A 17,969-nucleotide genomic window follows, 5' to 3' on the forward strand; every position below is an offset into this window, starting at 1 on the left:
ATAGTTACAGCAAACTATCTCTCTCTCACACACACACACACACACACACACGCACACACACATACACACACGCACAGACGCGCACACACACGCGCACACACACAATTATTCAATAATAATGAAAAAAATGTTAAATAGAAAATGAAAAGGTAATAAGTAAATCTGCAGTTATTTATGTTCCAATCACTCGCAAATTAAAAACTAACCTTTCTAGTCTTTGTTAATTACCTTTTTTATGATATGTAGTATCTGATCTAGCGTAGACCGGAAATATCGGGTAAAATCTAATTTGCATGCTTAAATAACTCATTTAAATATGTGGTAAAATTTGGACATGGTGAAGTTTAAATGTTCCATTTTGAAACAAAGACACTCCCATTTACATACGTTCAATATACGTTACCTTTCTCACGATACTCAATGTTATTATCTAAAATTAATTAAAAGCAATTAGTTGAACGAGTACGGAAACCGAATTTGATTGTCACAATTTACAAAATGTAATACCCGACATAACTTTGCTGTCTGATTTCGTCAGGATTCTTAAAGTAGTGTATTTTGAAATAAATGGATTGAAACACCGCGTTTAAGATTTTTTCCTGTGGTCTCTATAGAATACAAAAGCAGGATTTCAACACGTCGCCAACCAATTGTGCTTTTCCTGGCAAACCTGGGTTGTGACATGAAAACACGCACACACACACGCATACATACATACATGGTCGGGAGGATTACCTGCCCGCATTTATGATAGTTACAGCACGATTAAAACCGTCTCTCTCACACTCGCGCGTACGCACACACATACAATTACTTATAATCTGACAAGTTCACATGTCTTCAGATACAATGACAGACTCACCAGTATTACTATAATAACAATGCGTTGTAAGAAGCTGAACGTTAGTGTGGTTTTAGAGTAGGATTGGAAGACTCGAAAAAGATGTGACGTAATAAGAAAATAGACTAACCTGATTTATTTACATGATCCAGGAATGGTAGGGACTTTTGTATCTAAGGAAACAGTCGTCTTTTATGAATCAAGAACATGTAGTACATTATTTTAACAGATATTAAGAGACTGAAGGAATCTTTGAGAAAGACTGCATAAGTCTTTCACAAGGTGTACATGTAGGCGGTTACTAAATAAGTGTCTGGTTGTCGTAGTTGTCCGGAAGTCGGTCCTATGCTTGATCAGTGCCCAGTTAGGCATGTGCGTAGATGACTTGTATCTGGAACGTACACAATACAAGTAAATAGAGTTATAAACCTGCCCGGTCGACATTTCCGGGCGATCAGTGCATTAAACAATACTCATGAACATTAAACAACACTCAGACAACATTAGACAACACTCAGGAAGCATTAGACAACATTCAAGCAACATTAGACAATACTCAGGAAACAGACAACACTCGGGAAACATTAGACAACACTCAGGAAACATCAGACAACACCCAGGCAACATTAGACAATACTCAGGAAACAGACAACACTCGGGAAACATTAGACAACACTCAGGAAACATCAGACAACACCCAGACAACATTAGACAACACTCAGAAAACATTAGACAACACTCAGGAAACATCAAACAACACCCAGACAACATTAGACAATACTCAGGAAACAGACAACACTCAGGAAGCATCAACCACCACTCTGGAAACATTAGACAACACTCAAGCAACATAAGACAACATTCAGATAATATCGACAACACTCAGACGGCATTAGACAACACTCAGAAAACATTAGACAACACTCGGGAAACAGACAACACTCGGGAAACAGACAACACTCGGGAAACATTAGACAACACTCAGGAAACAGACAACACTCAGGAAGCATCAACCAGCACTCTGGAAACATTAGACAACACTCAAGCAACATAAGACAACATTCAGACAACATCGACAACACTCAGACGGCATTAGACAACACTCAGAAAACATTAGACAACACTTGGGAAACATTAGACAACACTCTGGAAACATTAGACAACACTCAAGAAACAGACAACACTCGGGAAACATTAGACAACACTCAGGAAGCATCAACCAGCACTCTGGAAACATTAGACAACACTCAAGCAACATAAGACAACATTCAGACAACATCGACAACACTCAGACGGCATTAGACAACACTCAGAAAACATTAGACAACACTCGGGAATCATTAGACAACACTCTGGAAACATTAGACAACTCTTAGGAAGCAGACAACACTCGGGAAACATTGGACAACACTCGGAAAACATTAAACAACACTCAGGAAACAGACAACATTCTGACAACTTTAAACAACATTAAGACAACATTAGACAACGCTCATACAACATTAGACATCACTCGTGAAACATAAGACAACACTCAGGAAACAGACAACACTCGGGAAACATTAGACAACACCCAGGCAACATTAGACAATGATCAGGAAACAGACAACACTCAGGCAACATTAGACAACACTCATGCAACACAGGATAATGCTTATCAGGAATAATAAAAGCAATGAGAATAATACAAGGGAACAAAGATGTCCTGCAGAAGACTATTGTTTGGCTAAAAGATAAAAAGACCCAATATCTTTGATGTTAATAAGGGGCCTAATTAAAGTCTATAGGGCCCTGTATCTTTGATGTTGATACAGGGCCTAATTAAAGTCTAAAAGGCCCAGTATCTTTGTTCTTGATACAGGGCCTAATTAAAGTCTATAAGGTACCTGTATCTATTTTGTTGATACAGGGCCTAATTAAAGTCTAAAAGGCCCAGTATCTTTGTTGTTGATACAGGGCCTAATTAAAGTCTATAAGGTACCTGTATCTATGTTGTTGATACAGGGCCTAATTAAAGTCTAAAAGGCCCAGTATCTTTGTTGTTGATACAGGGCCTAATTAAAGTCTATAAGGCCTTGTATCTTTGTTGTTGATACAGGGCCTAATTAAAGTCTATAAGGCCCTGTATCTTTGATGTTGATACAGGGCCTAATTAAAGTCTATAAGGCCTATATCTTTGATGTTGATACAGGGTCTAATTAAAGTCTATAAGGCCCTGTATCTTTGATGTTGATACAGGGCCTAATTAAAGTCTATAAAGCCTGTATCTTTGATGTTGATACAGGGCCTAATTAAAGTCTATAAAGCCTGTATCTTTGATGTTGACACAGGGTCTAATTAAAGTCTATAAAGCCTGTATCTTTGATGTTGATACAGGGCCTAATTAAAGTCTATAAAGCCTGTATCTTTGATGTTAATACAGGGCCTAATTAAAGTCTATAAAGCCTGTATCTTTGATGTTGATACAGGGCCTAATTAAAGTCTATAAGGCCCTGTATCTTTGATGTTGATACAGGGCCTAATTAAAGTCTATAAGGCCCTGTATCTTTGATGTTGATACAGGGCCTAATTAAAGTCTATAAGGCCCTGTATCTTTGTTGTTGATACAGGGCCTAATTAAAGTCTATAAAGCCTGTATCTTTGATGTTGATACAGGGCCTAATTAAAGTCTATAAGGCCTGTATCTTTGATGTTGATACAGGGCCTAATTAAAGTCTATAAAGCCTGTATCTTTGATGTTGATACAGGGCCTAATTAAAGTCTATAAAGCCTGTATCTTTGATGTTGATACAGGGCCTAATTAAAGTCTATAAAGCCTGTATCTTTGATGTTGACACAGGGTCTAATTAAAGTCTATAAAGCCTGTATCTTTGATGTTGATACAGGGCCTAATTAAAGTCTATAAGGCCCTGTATCTTTGATGTTGATACAGGGCCTAATTAAAGTCTATAAAGCCTGTATCTTTGATGTTGACACAGGGCCTAATTAAAGTCTATAAAGCCTGTATCTTTGATGTTGATACAGGGTCTAATTAAAGTCTATAAAGCCTGTATCTTTGATGTTGATACAGGGCCTAATTAAAGTCTATAAAGCCTGTATCTTTGATGTTGATACAGGGCCTAATTAAAGTCTATAAAGCCTGTATCTTTGATGTTGATACAGGGCCTAATTAAAGTCTATAAAGCCTGTATCTTTGATGTTGACACAGGGCCTAATTAAAGTCTATAAAGCCTGTATCTTTGATGTTGATACAGGGTCTAATTAAAGTCTATAAAGCCTGTATCTTTGATGTTGATACAGGGCCTAATTAAAGTCTATAAAGCCTGTATCTTTGTTGTTGATACAGGGCCTGATTAAAGTCTATAAAGCCTGTATCTTTGATGTTGATACAGGGCCTAATTAAAGTCTATAAAGCCTGTATCTTTGATGTTGATACAGGGTCTAATTAAAGTCTATAAAGCCTGTATCTTTGATGTTGATACAGGGTCTAATTAAAGTCTATAAAGCCTGTATCTTTGATGTTGATACAGGGCCTAATTAAAGTCTATAAGGCCCTGTATCTTTGATGTTGATACAGGGCCTAATTAAAGTCTATAAAGCCTGTATCTTTGATGTTGATACAGGGCCTAATTAAAGTCTATAAAGCCTGTATCTTTGATGTTGATACAGGGCCTAATTAAAGTCTATAAAGCCTGTATCTTTGATGTTGATACAGGGCCTAATTAAAGTCTATAAAGCCTGTATCTTTGATGTTGATACAGGGCCTAATTAAAGTCTATAAGGCCTGTATCTTTGATGTTGATACAGGGCCTAATTAAAGTCTATAAAGCCTGTATCTTTGATGTTGATACAGGGCCTAATTAAAGTCTATAAAGCCTGTATCTTTGATGTTGATACAGGGCCTAATTAAAGTCTATAAAGCCTGTATCTTTGATGTTGACACAGGGTCTAATTAAAGTCTATAAAGCCTGTATCTTTGATGTTGATACAGGGCCTAATTAAAGTCTATAAGGCCCTGTATCTTTGATGTTGATACAGGGCCTAATTAAAGTCTATAAAGCCTGTATCTTTGATGTTGACACAGGGCCTAATTAAAGTCTATAAAGCCTGTATCTTTGATGTTGATACAGGGCCTAATTAAAGTCTATAAAGCCTGTATCTTTGATGTTGATACAGGGCCTAATTAAAGTCTATAAAGCCTGTATCTTTGATGTTGATACAGGGCCTAATTAAAGTCTATAAAGCCTGTATCTTTGATGTTGACACAGGGCCTAATTAAAGTCTATAAAGCCTGTATCTTTGATGTTGATACAGGGTCTAATTAAAGTCTATAAAGCCTGTATCTTTGATGTTGATACAGGGCCTAATTAAAGTCTATAAAGCCTGTATCTTTGTTGTTGATACAGGGCCTGATTAAAGTCTATAAAGCCTGTATCTTTGATGTTGATACAGGGCCTAATTAAAGTCTATAAAGCCTGTATCTTTGATGTTGATACAGGGTCTAATTAAAGTCTATAAAGCCTGTATCTTTGATGTTGATACAGGGTCTAATTAAAGTCTATAAAGCCTGTATCTTTGATGTTGATACAGGGCCTAATTAAAGTCTATACGGCCCTGTATCTTTGATGTTGATACAGCGCATTATTAAACTCTATAACGCCCTGTATCTTTGATGTTGATACAGGGCCTAATTAAAGTCTATAAGGCCCTGTATCTTTGATGTTGATACAGGGCCTAATTAAAGTCTATAAGGCAACTGTATCTACAGGGCCTAATTAAAGTCTATAAAGCCTGTATCTTTGATGTTGATACAGGGCCTAAAACTATAAGGCCCTGTATCTTTGATGTTGATACAGGGCCTAATTAAAGTCTATAAGGCCCTGTATCTTTGATGTTGATACAGGGCCTAATTAAAGTCTATAAGGCCCTGTATCTTTGATGTTGATGCCTAATTAAAGTCTATAAAGCCTGTATCTTTGATGTTGATACAGGGCCTAATTAAAGTCTATAAGGCCCTGTATCTTTGATGTTGATACAGGGCCTAATTAAAGTCTATAAGGCCCTGTATCTTTGATGTTGATACAGGGCCTAATTAAAGTCTATAAGGCCCTGTATCTTTGATGTTGATACAGGGCCTAATTAAAGTCTATAAGGCCCTGTATCTTTGACGTTGATACAGGGCCTAATTAAAGTCTATAAGGCCCTGTATCTTTGACGTTGATACAGGGCCTAATTAAAGTCTATAAGGCCCTGTATCTTTGACGTTGATACAGGGTCTAATTAAAGTCTATAAGGCCCTGTATCTTTGACGTTGATACAGGGCCTAATTAAAGTCTATAAGGCCCTGTATCTTTGACGTTGATACAGGGTCTAATTAAAGTCTATAAGGCCCTGTATCTTTGATGTTGACACTGGGATGAATTAGGCCATAAAGACAACATTTAATAAGCAACAGTAAAATATAAAACTATTGTTTATTGAAATGAAAACATGACAAAGATAACTTTACTTAGTATTTTCAGCAATGATCTAAGACTTTCTCCAAATGTCTCCTAATTCCATACTCTTAAGGAAATCATTCAATGGACATTTCTTGTGTGAAATGTATCCAGTTTGAAACCTTCTATATTGTTTAGTATAATTGATAAAGCCGAGGTATGTTGCAAGGAAAGGTTCTCTACTCCTATACTTGATCCCAATACATCTTGCAGAACTTAAATCTTTGTTTTTTCTTTTACACTGACAATAATCCACTGGTCTGTGATGATAATCTTCTCCAGCAGCAATCAAATTGTTTTTTCAATTCCATTTTTTTAAACTGAATTTCCATCAGTAATTCAGTAATCCTTAATCTTTGTTCAATTTCCATCAGTAATCCTTAATCTTTGTTCAATTTACATCAGCAATTGTTTCTGATTAAAACATATAAGCTCAGGTCAAATGATCCATAATCATAGTCTGGTTTCCCTGTCGTAAGATCATGTTATGATACATAATCATAGTCTGGTTTCCCTGTCGTAAGATCATGTTATGATCCATAATCATAGTCTGGTTTTCCCTGTCGTAAGTCTGGGTTCCCTGTCGTAAGATCGTGTTATGATACATAATCATAGTCTGGTTTCCCTGTCGTAAGATCGTGTTATGATACATAATCATAGTCTGGTTTCCCTGTCGTAAGATCATGTTATGATCCATAATCATAGTCTGGTTTCCCTGTCGTAAGATTGTGTTATGATACATAATCACAGTCTGGGTTTCCCTGTCGTAAGATCGTGTTATGATACATAATCACAGTCTGGTTTCCCTGTCGTAAGATCGTGTTATGATACATAATCACAGTCTGGTTTCCCTGTCGTAAGAGCGTGTTATGATACATAATCACAGTCTGGTTTCCCTGTCGTAAGATCGTGTTATGATCCATAATCATAGTCTGGTTTCCCTGTCGTAAGATTGTGTTATGATACATAATCACAGTCTGGGTTTCCCTGTCATAAGATCGTGTTATGATACATAATCACAGTCTGGTTTCCCTGTCGTAAGATCGTGTTATGATACATAATCACAGTCTGGTTTCCCTGTCGTAAGATCGTGTTATGATACATAATCACAGTCTGGTTTCCCTGTCGTAAGATCGTGTTATGATCCATAATCATAGTCTGGTTTCCCTGTCGTAAGATCGTGTTATGATACATAATCACAGTCTGGGTTTCCCTGTCGTAAGATCGTGTTATGATACATAATCACAGTCTGGTTTCCCTGTCGTAAGATCGTGTTATGATACATAATCACAGTCTGGTTTCCCTGTCGTAAGATCGTGTTATGATACATAATCACAGTCTGGGTTTCCCTGTCGTAAGATCGTGTTATGATACATAATCACAGTCTGGGTTTCCCTGTTGTAAGATCGTGTTATGATACATAATCACAGTCTGGGTTTCCCTGTCGTAAGATCGTTTTATGATCCTTAATCATAGTCTGGGTTTCCCTGTCGTAAGTCTGGGTTTCCCTGTCGTAAGATCGTTTTATGATCCTTAATCATAGTCTGGGTTTCCCTGTCGTAAGTCTGGGTTTCCCTGTCGTAAGATCATGTTATGATCCATAATCACAGTCTGGGTTTCCCTGTCGTAAGTCTGGTTTTCCCTGTCGTAAGATCGTGTTATGATCCATAATCATAGTCTGGTTTTCCCTGTCGTAAGGTTGTGAAGAAGTGTATGTGGTCTTCTGGTTTAACATAGGTGTCCTTCACACAAGGCAAAGAGTACATTCTGTCCTGCCACGGTGCCAGGTTAGGATATTTATCAACAGTAATGGCTGACTCCGGAGAAACGACTGTCATCACTCCTAATCGCTCAAACCAAGGCCATATCATAAAATCCACATTGCATGGCTGTGAACCTAAATGAAAAACAGTAAACATCTGTGTTAAACTGTATATATGTTAGTAACATACATAGATAAACTACCAATCGGGGACAGGGTGATAGTTTTTAGTGACATTCTCAACAAACAATGACAGTTTTTAATATAGGACAAAAGCAGTTATATTTATAGAATTCAAGATTCTTTTATCTGATTGGTCCTGAAATCATATGGGCGCAACTATGGAATAAGAGGAACCTACATATGGAATCTGAGGAAGATATGTCCAATACTTCTAGAGAGATACACTGTAAGTATTGACAAAGGACCATGGATGCAGGGTAATTCCAACACTCTAAAATATGATAGTGAGTTGAAAATACTCATATGTAAACGACATTCATTAAATTTTCCTTTCACTTGTGTGAGATCAGTGCTTGACAGACCACGGGTGAAATCTCTGAATATTTGAATATAGAAGTCAGACAGATCACATGAAAAATCTTTGGTTACTTCAGGACAGATGACAGACAGACCACAGGTTAAATCTCTGAATATTTAAGGACAGAGGACAGAAAAAACATGGATGAAATCTCTGATGACTTAGGACAGTAGACAAAACATAGATGAAATCTCTGATGACATAGGACAGTAGACAGAACATGGATGAAATCTCTGATGACTTGGGACTGTAGACAGAAGATGGATGAAATCTCTGATGACTTAGGACAGTAGACAGAACATGGATGAAATCTCCGATGACTTAGGACAGTAGACAAAACATGGATGAAAATCAACTTGAACAGCATACATGCTAGTGTCAGGGCTAAAAAATGGACAAAATACCTCCGAAAAACAGTCCTCTCTTGCTGAGTTCACGATCATAGAACTGCATCTGATAATGGAACATGCGTACATTCTTTTCGTAGGACTCGTCCCCCTTGGATTTTGGTACATCATAAAACAGGCTGGTTACCTGGAAAAAAGTAAACATTTTACCTGGTATTATAAGTTTTCTTCAAGGAAATGAACTTACATCTGTGAAAATTGATTGTTACAGCATGGCTACTTTCTAAAACAAATACTGGGCCTTTATTGGTCATATAAATATTGAAGACTGCCATAATATTATAACATTTTGATAATATATATGCTTGTTCAACGTTAAAATGTACATCAGAAATTATATGTGATGCTGGTATTGCTACCAGAAAAAGACACCAAGTCACCAAGTCACTTTTTTATCAGGATACAATTAGGTGATCCCTATTAACAGACAAAGTGAACAGGTAACAAATCTCTTTGAACAAAGTGAACAGGTAACAAATCTCTTTTAACAAAGTGAACAGGTAACAAATCTCTTTTAACAAAGTGAGTAGGTCACAAATCTCTTTTAACAAAGTGAGTAGGTAACAAATCTCTTTTAACAAAGTGAGTAGGTAACAAATCTCTTTTAACAAAGTGAGTAGGTAACAAATCTCTTTTAACAAAGTGAACAGGTAACAAATCTCTTTTAACAAAGTGAGTAGGTAACAAATCTCTTTTAACAAAGTGAGTAGGTAACAAATCTCTTTTAACAAAGTGAGTAGGTAACAAATCTCTTTTAACAAAGTGAACAGGTAACAAATCTCTTTTAACAAAGTGAACAGGTAACAAATCTCTTTTAACAAAGTGAACAGGTAACAAATCTCTTTTAACAAAGTGAACAGGTAACAAATCTCTTTTAACAAAGTGAACAGGTAACAAATCTCTTTTAACAAAGTGAACAGGTAACAAATCTCTTTTAACAAAGTGAACAGGTAACAAATCTCTTTTAACAAAGTGAACAGGTAACAAATCTCTTTTAACAAAGTGAGTAGGTAACAAATCTCTTTTAACAAAGTGAACAGGTAACAAATCTCTTTTAACAAAGTGAGTAGGTAACAAATCTCTTTTAACAAAGTGAGTAGGTAACAAATCTCTTTTAACAAAGTGAGTAGGTAACAAATCTCTTTTAACAAAGTGAGTAGGTAACAAATCTCTTTTAACAAAGTGAACAGGTAACAAATCTCTTTTAACAAAGTGAACAGGTAACAAATCTCTTTTAACAAAGTGAACAGGTAACAAATCTCTTTTAACAAAGTGAACAGGTAACAAATCTCTTTTAACAAAGTGAACAGGTAACAAATCTCTTTTAACAAAGTGAACAGGTAACAAATCTCTTTTAACAAAGTGAACAGGTAACAAATCTCTTTTAACAAAGTGAACAGGTAACAAATCTCTTTTAACAAAGTGAGTAGGTAACAAATCTCTTTTAACAAAGTGAACAGGTAACAAATCTCTTTTAACAAAGTGAGTAGGTAACAAATCTCTTTTAACAGATTAAATGAACAGGTAACAAATCTCTTTTAACAAAGTGAGTAGGTAACAAATCTCTTTTAACAAAGTGAGTAGGTAACAAATCTCTTTTAACAAAGTGAGTAGGTAACAAATCTCTTTTAACAAAGTGAACAGGTAACAAATCTCTTTTAACAAAGTGAACAGGTAACAAATCTCTTTTAACAAAGTGAGTAGGTAACAAATCTCTTTTAACAAAGTGAGTAGGTAACAAATCTCTTTTAACAAAGTGAACAGGTAACAAATCTCTTTTAACAAAGTGTAATAAATCTCTTTTAACAAAGTGAGTAGGTAACAAATCTCTTTTAACAAAGTGAGTAGGTAACAAATCTCTTTTAACAAAGTGAACAGGTAACAAATCTCTTTTAACAAAGTGAACAGGTAACAAATCTCTTTTAACAAAGTGAGTAGGTAACAAATCTCTTTTAACAAAGTGAGTAGGTAACAAATCTCTTTTAACAAAGTGAGTAGGTAACAAATCTCTTTTAACAAAGTGAGTAGGTAACAAATCTCTTTTAACAAAGTGAGTAGGTAACAAATCTCTTTTAACAAAGTGAACAGGTAACAAATCTCTTTTAACAAAGTGAGTAGGTAACAAATCTCTTTTAACAAAGTGAGTAGGTAACAAATCTCTTTTAACAAAGTGAACAGGTAACAAATCTCTTTTAACAAAGTGAACAGGTAACAAATCTCTTTTAACAAAGTGAGTAGGTAACAAATCTCTTTTAACAAAGTGAGTAGGTAACAAATCTCTTTTAACAAAGTGAACTTTAACAAAGTGAACAGGTAAAAAATCTCTTTTAACAAAGTGAACAGGTAACAAATCTCTTTTAACAAAGTGAACAGGTAACAAATCTCTTTTAACAAAGTGAGTAGGTAACAAATCTCTTTTAACAAAGTGAGTAGGTAACAAATCTCTTTTAACAAAGTGAACAGGTAACAAATCTCTTTTAACAAAGTGAGTAGGTAACAAATCTCTTTTAACAAAGTGAGTAGGTAACAAATCTCTTTTAACAAAGTGAGTAGGTAACAAATCTCTTTTAACAAAGTGAGTAGGTAACAAATCTCTTTTAACAAAGTGAACAGGTAACAAATCTCTTTTAACAAAGTGAGTAGGTAACAAATCTCTTTTAACAAAGTGAGTAGGTAACAAATCTCTTTTAACAAAGTGAACTTTAACAAAGTGAACAGGTAACAAATCTCTTTTAACAAAGTGAACAGGTAACAAATCTCTTTTAACAAAGTGAACAGGTAACAAATCTCTTTTAACAAAGTGAGTAGGTAACAAATCTCTTTTAACAAAGTGAGTAGGTAACAAATCTCTTTTAACAAAGTGAACAGGTAACAAATCTCTTTTAACAAAGTGAGTAGGTAACAAATCTCTTTTAACAAAGTGAACAGGTAACAAATCTCTTTTAACAAAGTGAACAGGTAACAAATCTCTTTTAACAAAGTGAGTAGGTAACAAATCTCTTTTAACAAAGTGAACAGGTAACAAATCTCTTTTAACAAAGTGAACAGGTAACAAATCTCTTTTAACAAAGTGAACAGGTAACAAATCTCTTTTAACAAAGTGAACAGGTAACAAATCTCTTTTAACAAAGTGAACAGGTAACAAATCTCTTTTAACAAAGTGAACAGGTAACAAATCTCTTTTAACAAAGTGAACAGGTAACAAATCTCTTTTAACAAAGTGAACAGGTAACAAATCTCTTTTAACAAAGTGAACAGGTAACAAATCTCTTTTAACAGATTAAGTGAACAGGTAACAAATCTCTTTTAACAAAGTGAACAGGTAACAAATCTCTTTTAACAAAGTGAACAGGTAACAAATCTCTTTTAACAAAGTGAACAGGTAACAAATCTCTTTTAACAAAGTGAACAGGTAACAAATCTCTTTTAACAAAGTGAGTAGGTAACAAATCTCTTTTAACAAAGTGAACAGGTAACAAATCTCTTTTAACAAAGTGAGTAGGTAACAAATCTCTTTTAACAAAGTGAACAGGTAACAAATCTCTTTTAACAGATTAAGTGAACAGGTAACAAATCTCTTTTAACAAAGTGAGTAGGTAACAAATCTCTTTTAACAAAGTGAGTAGGTAACAAATCTCTTTTAACAAAGTGAGTAGGTAACAAATCTCTTTTAACAAAGTGAACAGGTAACAAATCTCTTTTAACAAAGTGAACAAGTAACAAATCTCTTTTAACAAAGTGAGTAGGTAACAAATCTCTTTTAACAAAGTGAGTAGGTAACAAATCTCTTTTAACAAAGTGAACAGGTAACAAATCTCTTTTAACAAAGTGAACAGGTAACAAATCTCTTTTAACAAAGTGAGTAGGTAACAAATCTCTTTTAACAAAGTGAGTAGGTAACAAATCTCTTTTAACAAAGTGAGTAGGTAACAAATCTCTTTTAACAAAGTGAACAGGTAACAAATCTCTTTTAACAAAGTGAACAGGTAACAAATCTCTTTTAACAAAGTGAACAGGTAACAAATCTCTTTTAACAAAGTGAACAGGTAACAAATCTCTTTTAACAAAGTGAACAGGTAACAAATCTCTTTTAACAAAGTGAACAGGTAACAAATCTCTTTTAACAAAGTGAACAGGTAACAAATCTCTTTTAACAAAGTGAGTAGGTAACAAATCTCTTTTAACAAAGTGAACAGGTAACAAATCTCTTTTAACAAAGTGAGTAGGTAACAAATCTCTTTTAACAAAGTGAGTAGGTAACAAATCTCTTTTAACAAAGTGAGTAGGTAACAAATCTCTTTTAACAAAGTGAGTAGGTAACAAATCTCTTTTAACAAAGTGAACAGGTAACAAATCTCTTTTAACAAAGTGAACAGGTAACAAATCTCTTTTAACAAAGTGAACAGGTAACAAATCTCTTTTAACAAAGTGAACAGGTAACAAATCTCTTTTAACAAAGTGAACAGGTAACAAATCTCTTTTAACAAAGTGAACAGGTAACAAATCTCTTTTAACAAAGTGAACAGGTAACAAATCTCTTTTAACAAAGTGAGTAGGTAACAAATCTCTTTTAACAAAGTGAACAGGTAACAAATCTCTTTTAACAAAGTGAGTAGGTAACAAATCTCTTTTAACAGATTAAGTGAACAGGTAACAAATCTCTTTTAACAAAGTGAGTAGGTAACAAATCTCTTTTAACAAAGTGAGTAGGTAACAAATCTCTTTTAACAAAGTGAGTAGGTAACAAATCTCTTTTAACAAAGTGAACAGGTAACAAATCTCTTTTAACAAAGTGAACAGGTAACAAATCTCTTTTAACAAAGTGAGTAGGTAACAAATCTCTTTTAACAAAGTGAGTAGGTAACAAATCTCTTTTAACAAAGTGAACAGGTAACAAATCTCTTTTAACAAAGTGTAATAAATCTCTTTTAACAAAGTGAGTAGGTAACAAATCTCTTTTAACAAAGTGAGTAGGTAACAAATCTCTTTTAACAAAGTGAACAGGTAACAAATCTCTTTTAACAAAGTGAACAGGTAACAAATCTCTTTTAACAAAGTGAGTAGGTAACAAATCTCTTTTAACAAAGTGAGTAGGTAACAAATCTCTTTTAACAAAGTGAGTAGGTAACAAATCTCTTTTAACAAAGTGAGTAGGTAACAAATCTCTTTTAACAAAGTGAGTAGGTAACAAATCTCTTTTAACAAAGTGAACAGGTAACAAATCTCTTTTAACAAAGTGAGTAGGTAACAAATCTCTTTTAACAAAGTGAGTAGGTAACAAATCTCTTTTAACAAAGTGAACAGGTAACAAATCTCTTTTAACAAAGTGAACAGGTAACAAATCTCTTTTAACAAAGTGAGTAGGTAACAAATCTCTTTAAACAAAGTGAGTAGGTAACAAATCTCTTTTAACAAAGTGAACTTTAACAAAGTGAACAGGTAAAAAATCTCTTTTAACAAAGTGAACAGGTAACAAATCTCTTTTAACAAAGTGAACAGGTAACAAATCTCTTTTAACAAAGTGAGTAGGTAACAAATCTCTTTTAACAAAGTGAGTAGGTAACAAATCTCTTTTAACAAAGTGAACAGGTAACAAATCTCTTTTAACAAAGTGAGTAGGTAACAAATCTCTTTTAACAAAGTGAGTAGGTAACAAATCTCTTTTAACAAAGTGAGTAGGTAACAAATCTCTTTTAACAAAGTGAGTAGGTAACAAATCTCTTTTAACAAAGTGAACAGGTAACAAATCTCTTTTAACAAAGTGAGTAGGTAACAAATCTCTTTTAACAAAGTGAGTAGGTAACAAATCTCTTTTAACAAAGTGAACTTTAACAAAGTGAACAGGTAACAAATCTCTTTTAACAAAGTGAACAGGTAACAAATCTCTTTTAACAAAGTGAACAGGTAACAAATCTCTTTTAACAAAGTGAGTAGGTAACAAATCTCTTTTAACAAAGTGAGTAGGTAACAAATCTCTTTTAACAAAGTGAACAGGTAACAAATCTCTTTTAACAAAGTGAGTAGGTAACAAATCTCTTTTAACAAAGTGAACAGGTAACAAATCTCTTTTAACAAAGTGAACAGGTAACAAATCTCTTTTAACAAAGTGAGTAGGTAACAAATCTCTTTTAACAAAGTGAACAGGTAACAAATCTCTTTTAACAAAGTGAACAGGTAACAAATCTCTTTTAACAAAGTGAACAGGTAACAAATCTCTTTTAACAAAGTGAACAGGTAACAAATCTCTTTTAACAAAGTGAACAGGTAACAAATCTCTTTTAACAAAGTGAACAGGTAACAAATCTCTTTTAACAAAGTGAACAGGTAACAAATCTCTTTTAACAAAGTGAACAGGTAACAAATCTCTTTTAACAAAGTGAACAGGTAACAAATCTCTTTTAACAGATTAAGTGAACAGGTAACAAATCTCTTTTAACAAAGTGAACAGGTAACAAATCTCTTTTAACAAAGTGAACAGGTAACAAATCTCTTTTAACAAAGTGAACAGGTAACAAATCTCTTTTAACAAAGTGAACAGGTAACAAATCTCTTTTAACAAAGTGAGTAGGTAACAAATCTCTTTTAACAAAGTGAACAGGTAACAAATCTCTTTTAACAAAGTGAGTAGGTAACAAATCTCTTTTAACAAAGTGAACAGGTAACAAATCTCTTTTAACAGAAAGTGAACAGGTAACAAATCTCTTTTAACAAAGTGAGTAGGTAACAAATCTCTTTTAACAAAGTGAGTAGGTAACAAATCTCTTTTAACAAAGTGAGTAGGTAACAAATCTCTTTTAACAAAGTGAACAGGTAACAAATCTCTTTTAACAAAGTGAACAAGTAACAAATCTCTTTTAACAAAGTGAGTAGGTAACAAATCTCTTTTAACAAAGTGAGTAGGTAACAAATCTCTTTTAACAAAGTGAACAGGTAACAAATCTCTTTTAACAAAGTGAACAGGTAACAAATCTCTTTTAACAAAGTGAGTAGGTAACAAATCTCTTTTAACAAAGTGAGTAGGTAACAAATCTCTTTTAACAAAGTGAGTAGGTAACAAATCTCTTTTAACAAAGTGAGTAGGTAACAAATCTCTTTTAACAAAGTGAGTAGGTAACAAATCTCTTTTAACAAAGTGAACAGGTAACAAATCTCTTTTAACAAAGTGAGTAGGTAACAAATCTCTTTTAACAAAGTGAGTAGGTAACAAATCTCTTTTAACAAAGTGAGTAGGTAACAAATCTCTTTTAACAAAGTGAGTAGGTAACAAATCTCTTTTAACAAAGTGAACAGGTAACAAATCTCTTTTAACAAAGTGAGTAGGTAACAAATCTCTTTTAACAAAGTGAGTAGGTAACAAATCTCTTTTAACAAAGTGAACTTTAACAAAGTGAACAGGTAACAAATCTCTTTTAACAAAGTGAACAGGTAACAAATCTCTTTTAACAAAGTGAACAGGTAACAAATCTCTTTTAACAAAGTGAGTAGGTAACAAATCTCTTTTAACAAAGTGAGTAGGTAACAAATCTCTTTTAACAAAGTGAACAGGTAACAAATCTCTTTTAACAAAGTGAGTAGGTAACAAATCTCTTTTAACAAAGTGAACAGGTAACAAATCTCTTTTAACAAAGTGAACAGGTAACAAATCTCTTTTAACAAAGTGAGTAGGTAACAAATCTCTTTTAACAAAGTGAACAGGTAACAAATCTCTTTTAACAAAGTGAACAGGTAACAAATCTCTTTTAACAAAGTGAACAGGTAACAAATCTCTTTTAACAAAGTGAACAGGTAACAAATCTCTTTTAACAAAGTGAACAGGTAACAAATCTCTTTTAACAAAGTGAACAGGTAACAAATCTCTTTTAACAAAGTGAACAGGTAACAAATCTCTTTTAACAAAGTGAACAGGTAACAAATCTCTTTTAACAAAGTGAACAGGTAACAAATCTCTTTTAACAGATTAAGTGAACAGGTAACAAATCTCTTTTAACAAAGTGAACAGGTAACAAATCTCTTTTAACAAAGTGAACAGGTAACAAATCTCTTTTAACAAAGTGAACAGGTAACAAATCTCTTTTAACAAAGTGAACAGGTAACAAATCTCTTTTAACAAAGTGAGTAGGTAACAAATCTCTTTTAACAAAGTGAACAGGTAACAAATCTCTTTTAACAAAGTGAACAGGTAACAAATCTCTTTTAACAAAGTGAACAGGTAACAAATCTCTTTTAACAAAGTGAACAGGTAACAAATCTCTTTTAACAAAGTGAACAGGTAACAAATCTCTTTTAACAAAGTGAGTAGGTAACAAATCTCTTTTAACAAAGTGAACAGGTAACAAATCTCTTTAACAAAGTGAGTAGGTAACAAATCTCTTTTAACAAAGTGAACAGGTAACAAATCTCTTTTAACAAAGTGAACAGGTAACAAATCTCTTTTAACAAAGTGAGTAGGTAACAAATCTCTTTTAACAAAGTGAACAGGTAACAAATCTCTTTTAACAAAGTGACAGGTAACAAAATCTCTTTAACAGGTAACAAATCTCTTTTAACAAAGTGAGTAGGTAACAAATCTCTTTTAACAAAGTGAACAGGTAACAAATCTCTTTTAACAAAGTGAACAGGTAACAAATCTCTTTTAACAAAGTGAACAGGTAACAAATCTCTTTTAACAAAGTGAACAGGTAACAAATCTCTTTTAACAAAGTGAACAGGTAACAAATCTCTTTTAACAAAGTGAACAGGTAACAAATCTCTTTTAACAAAGTGAACAGGTAACAAATCTCTTTTAACAAAGTGAGTAGGTAACAAATCTCTTTTAACAAAGTGAGTAGGTAACAAATCTCTTTTAACAAAGTGAACAGGTAACAAATCTCTTTTAACAAAGTGAGTAGGTAACAAATCTCTTTTAACAAAGTGAGTAGGT

At 33.7% G+C, this 17,969-nt stretch overlaps 1 protein-coding gene across 1 annotated transcript; it reads right to left on the minus strand.

Moving 5' to 3' along the window:
* Positions 1–6,296: 6,296 nt before the first annotated feature.
* LOC132564012 (pyrimidodiazepine synthase-like) lies at positions 6,297–9,176 on the minus strand (the record flags this gene model as incomplete). The annotated part of the gene is made up of 2 exons (XM_060228763.1): positions 6,297–8,236; positions 9,047–9,176. Coding segments are annotated over 2 exons (369 nt in total), but the record flags the coding sequence as incomplete, so codon positions are not given.
* Positions 9,177–17,969: the final 8,793 nt, after the last annotated feature.

Source organism: Ylistrum balloti, unplaced genomic scaffold, assembly GCF_031769215.1.
Source record: "Ylistrum balloti isolate Yb309-2 unplaced genomic scaffold, AGI_CSIRO_Ybal_v1 Utg371978, whole genome shotgun sequence".
NCBI lineage: Eukaryota > Metazoa > Mollusca > Bivalvia > Pectinida > Pectinidae > Ylistrum > Ylistrum balloti.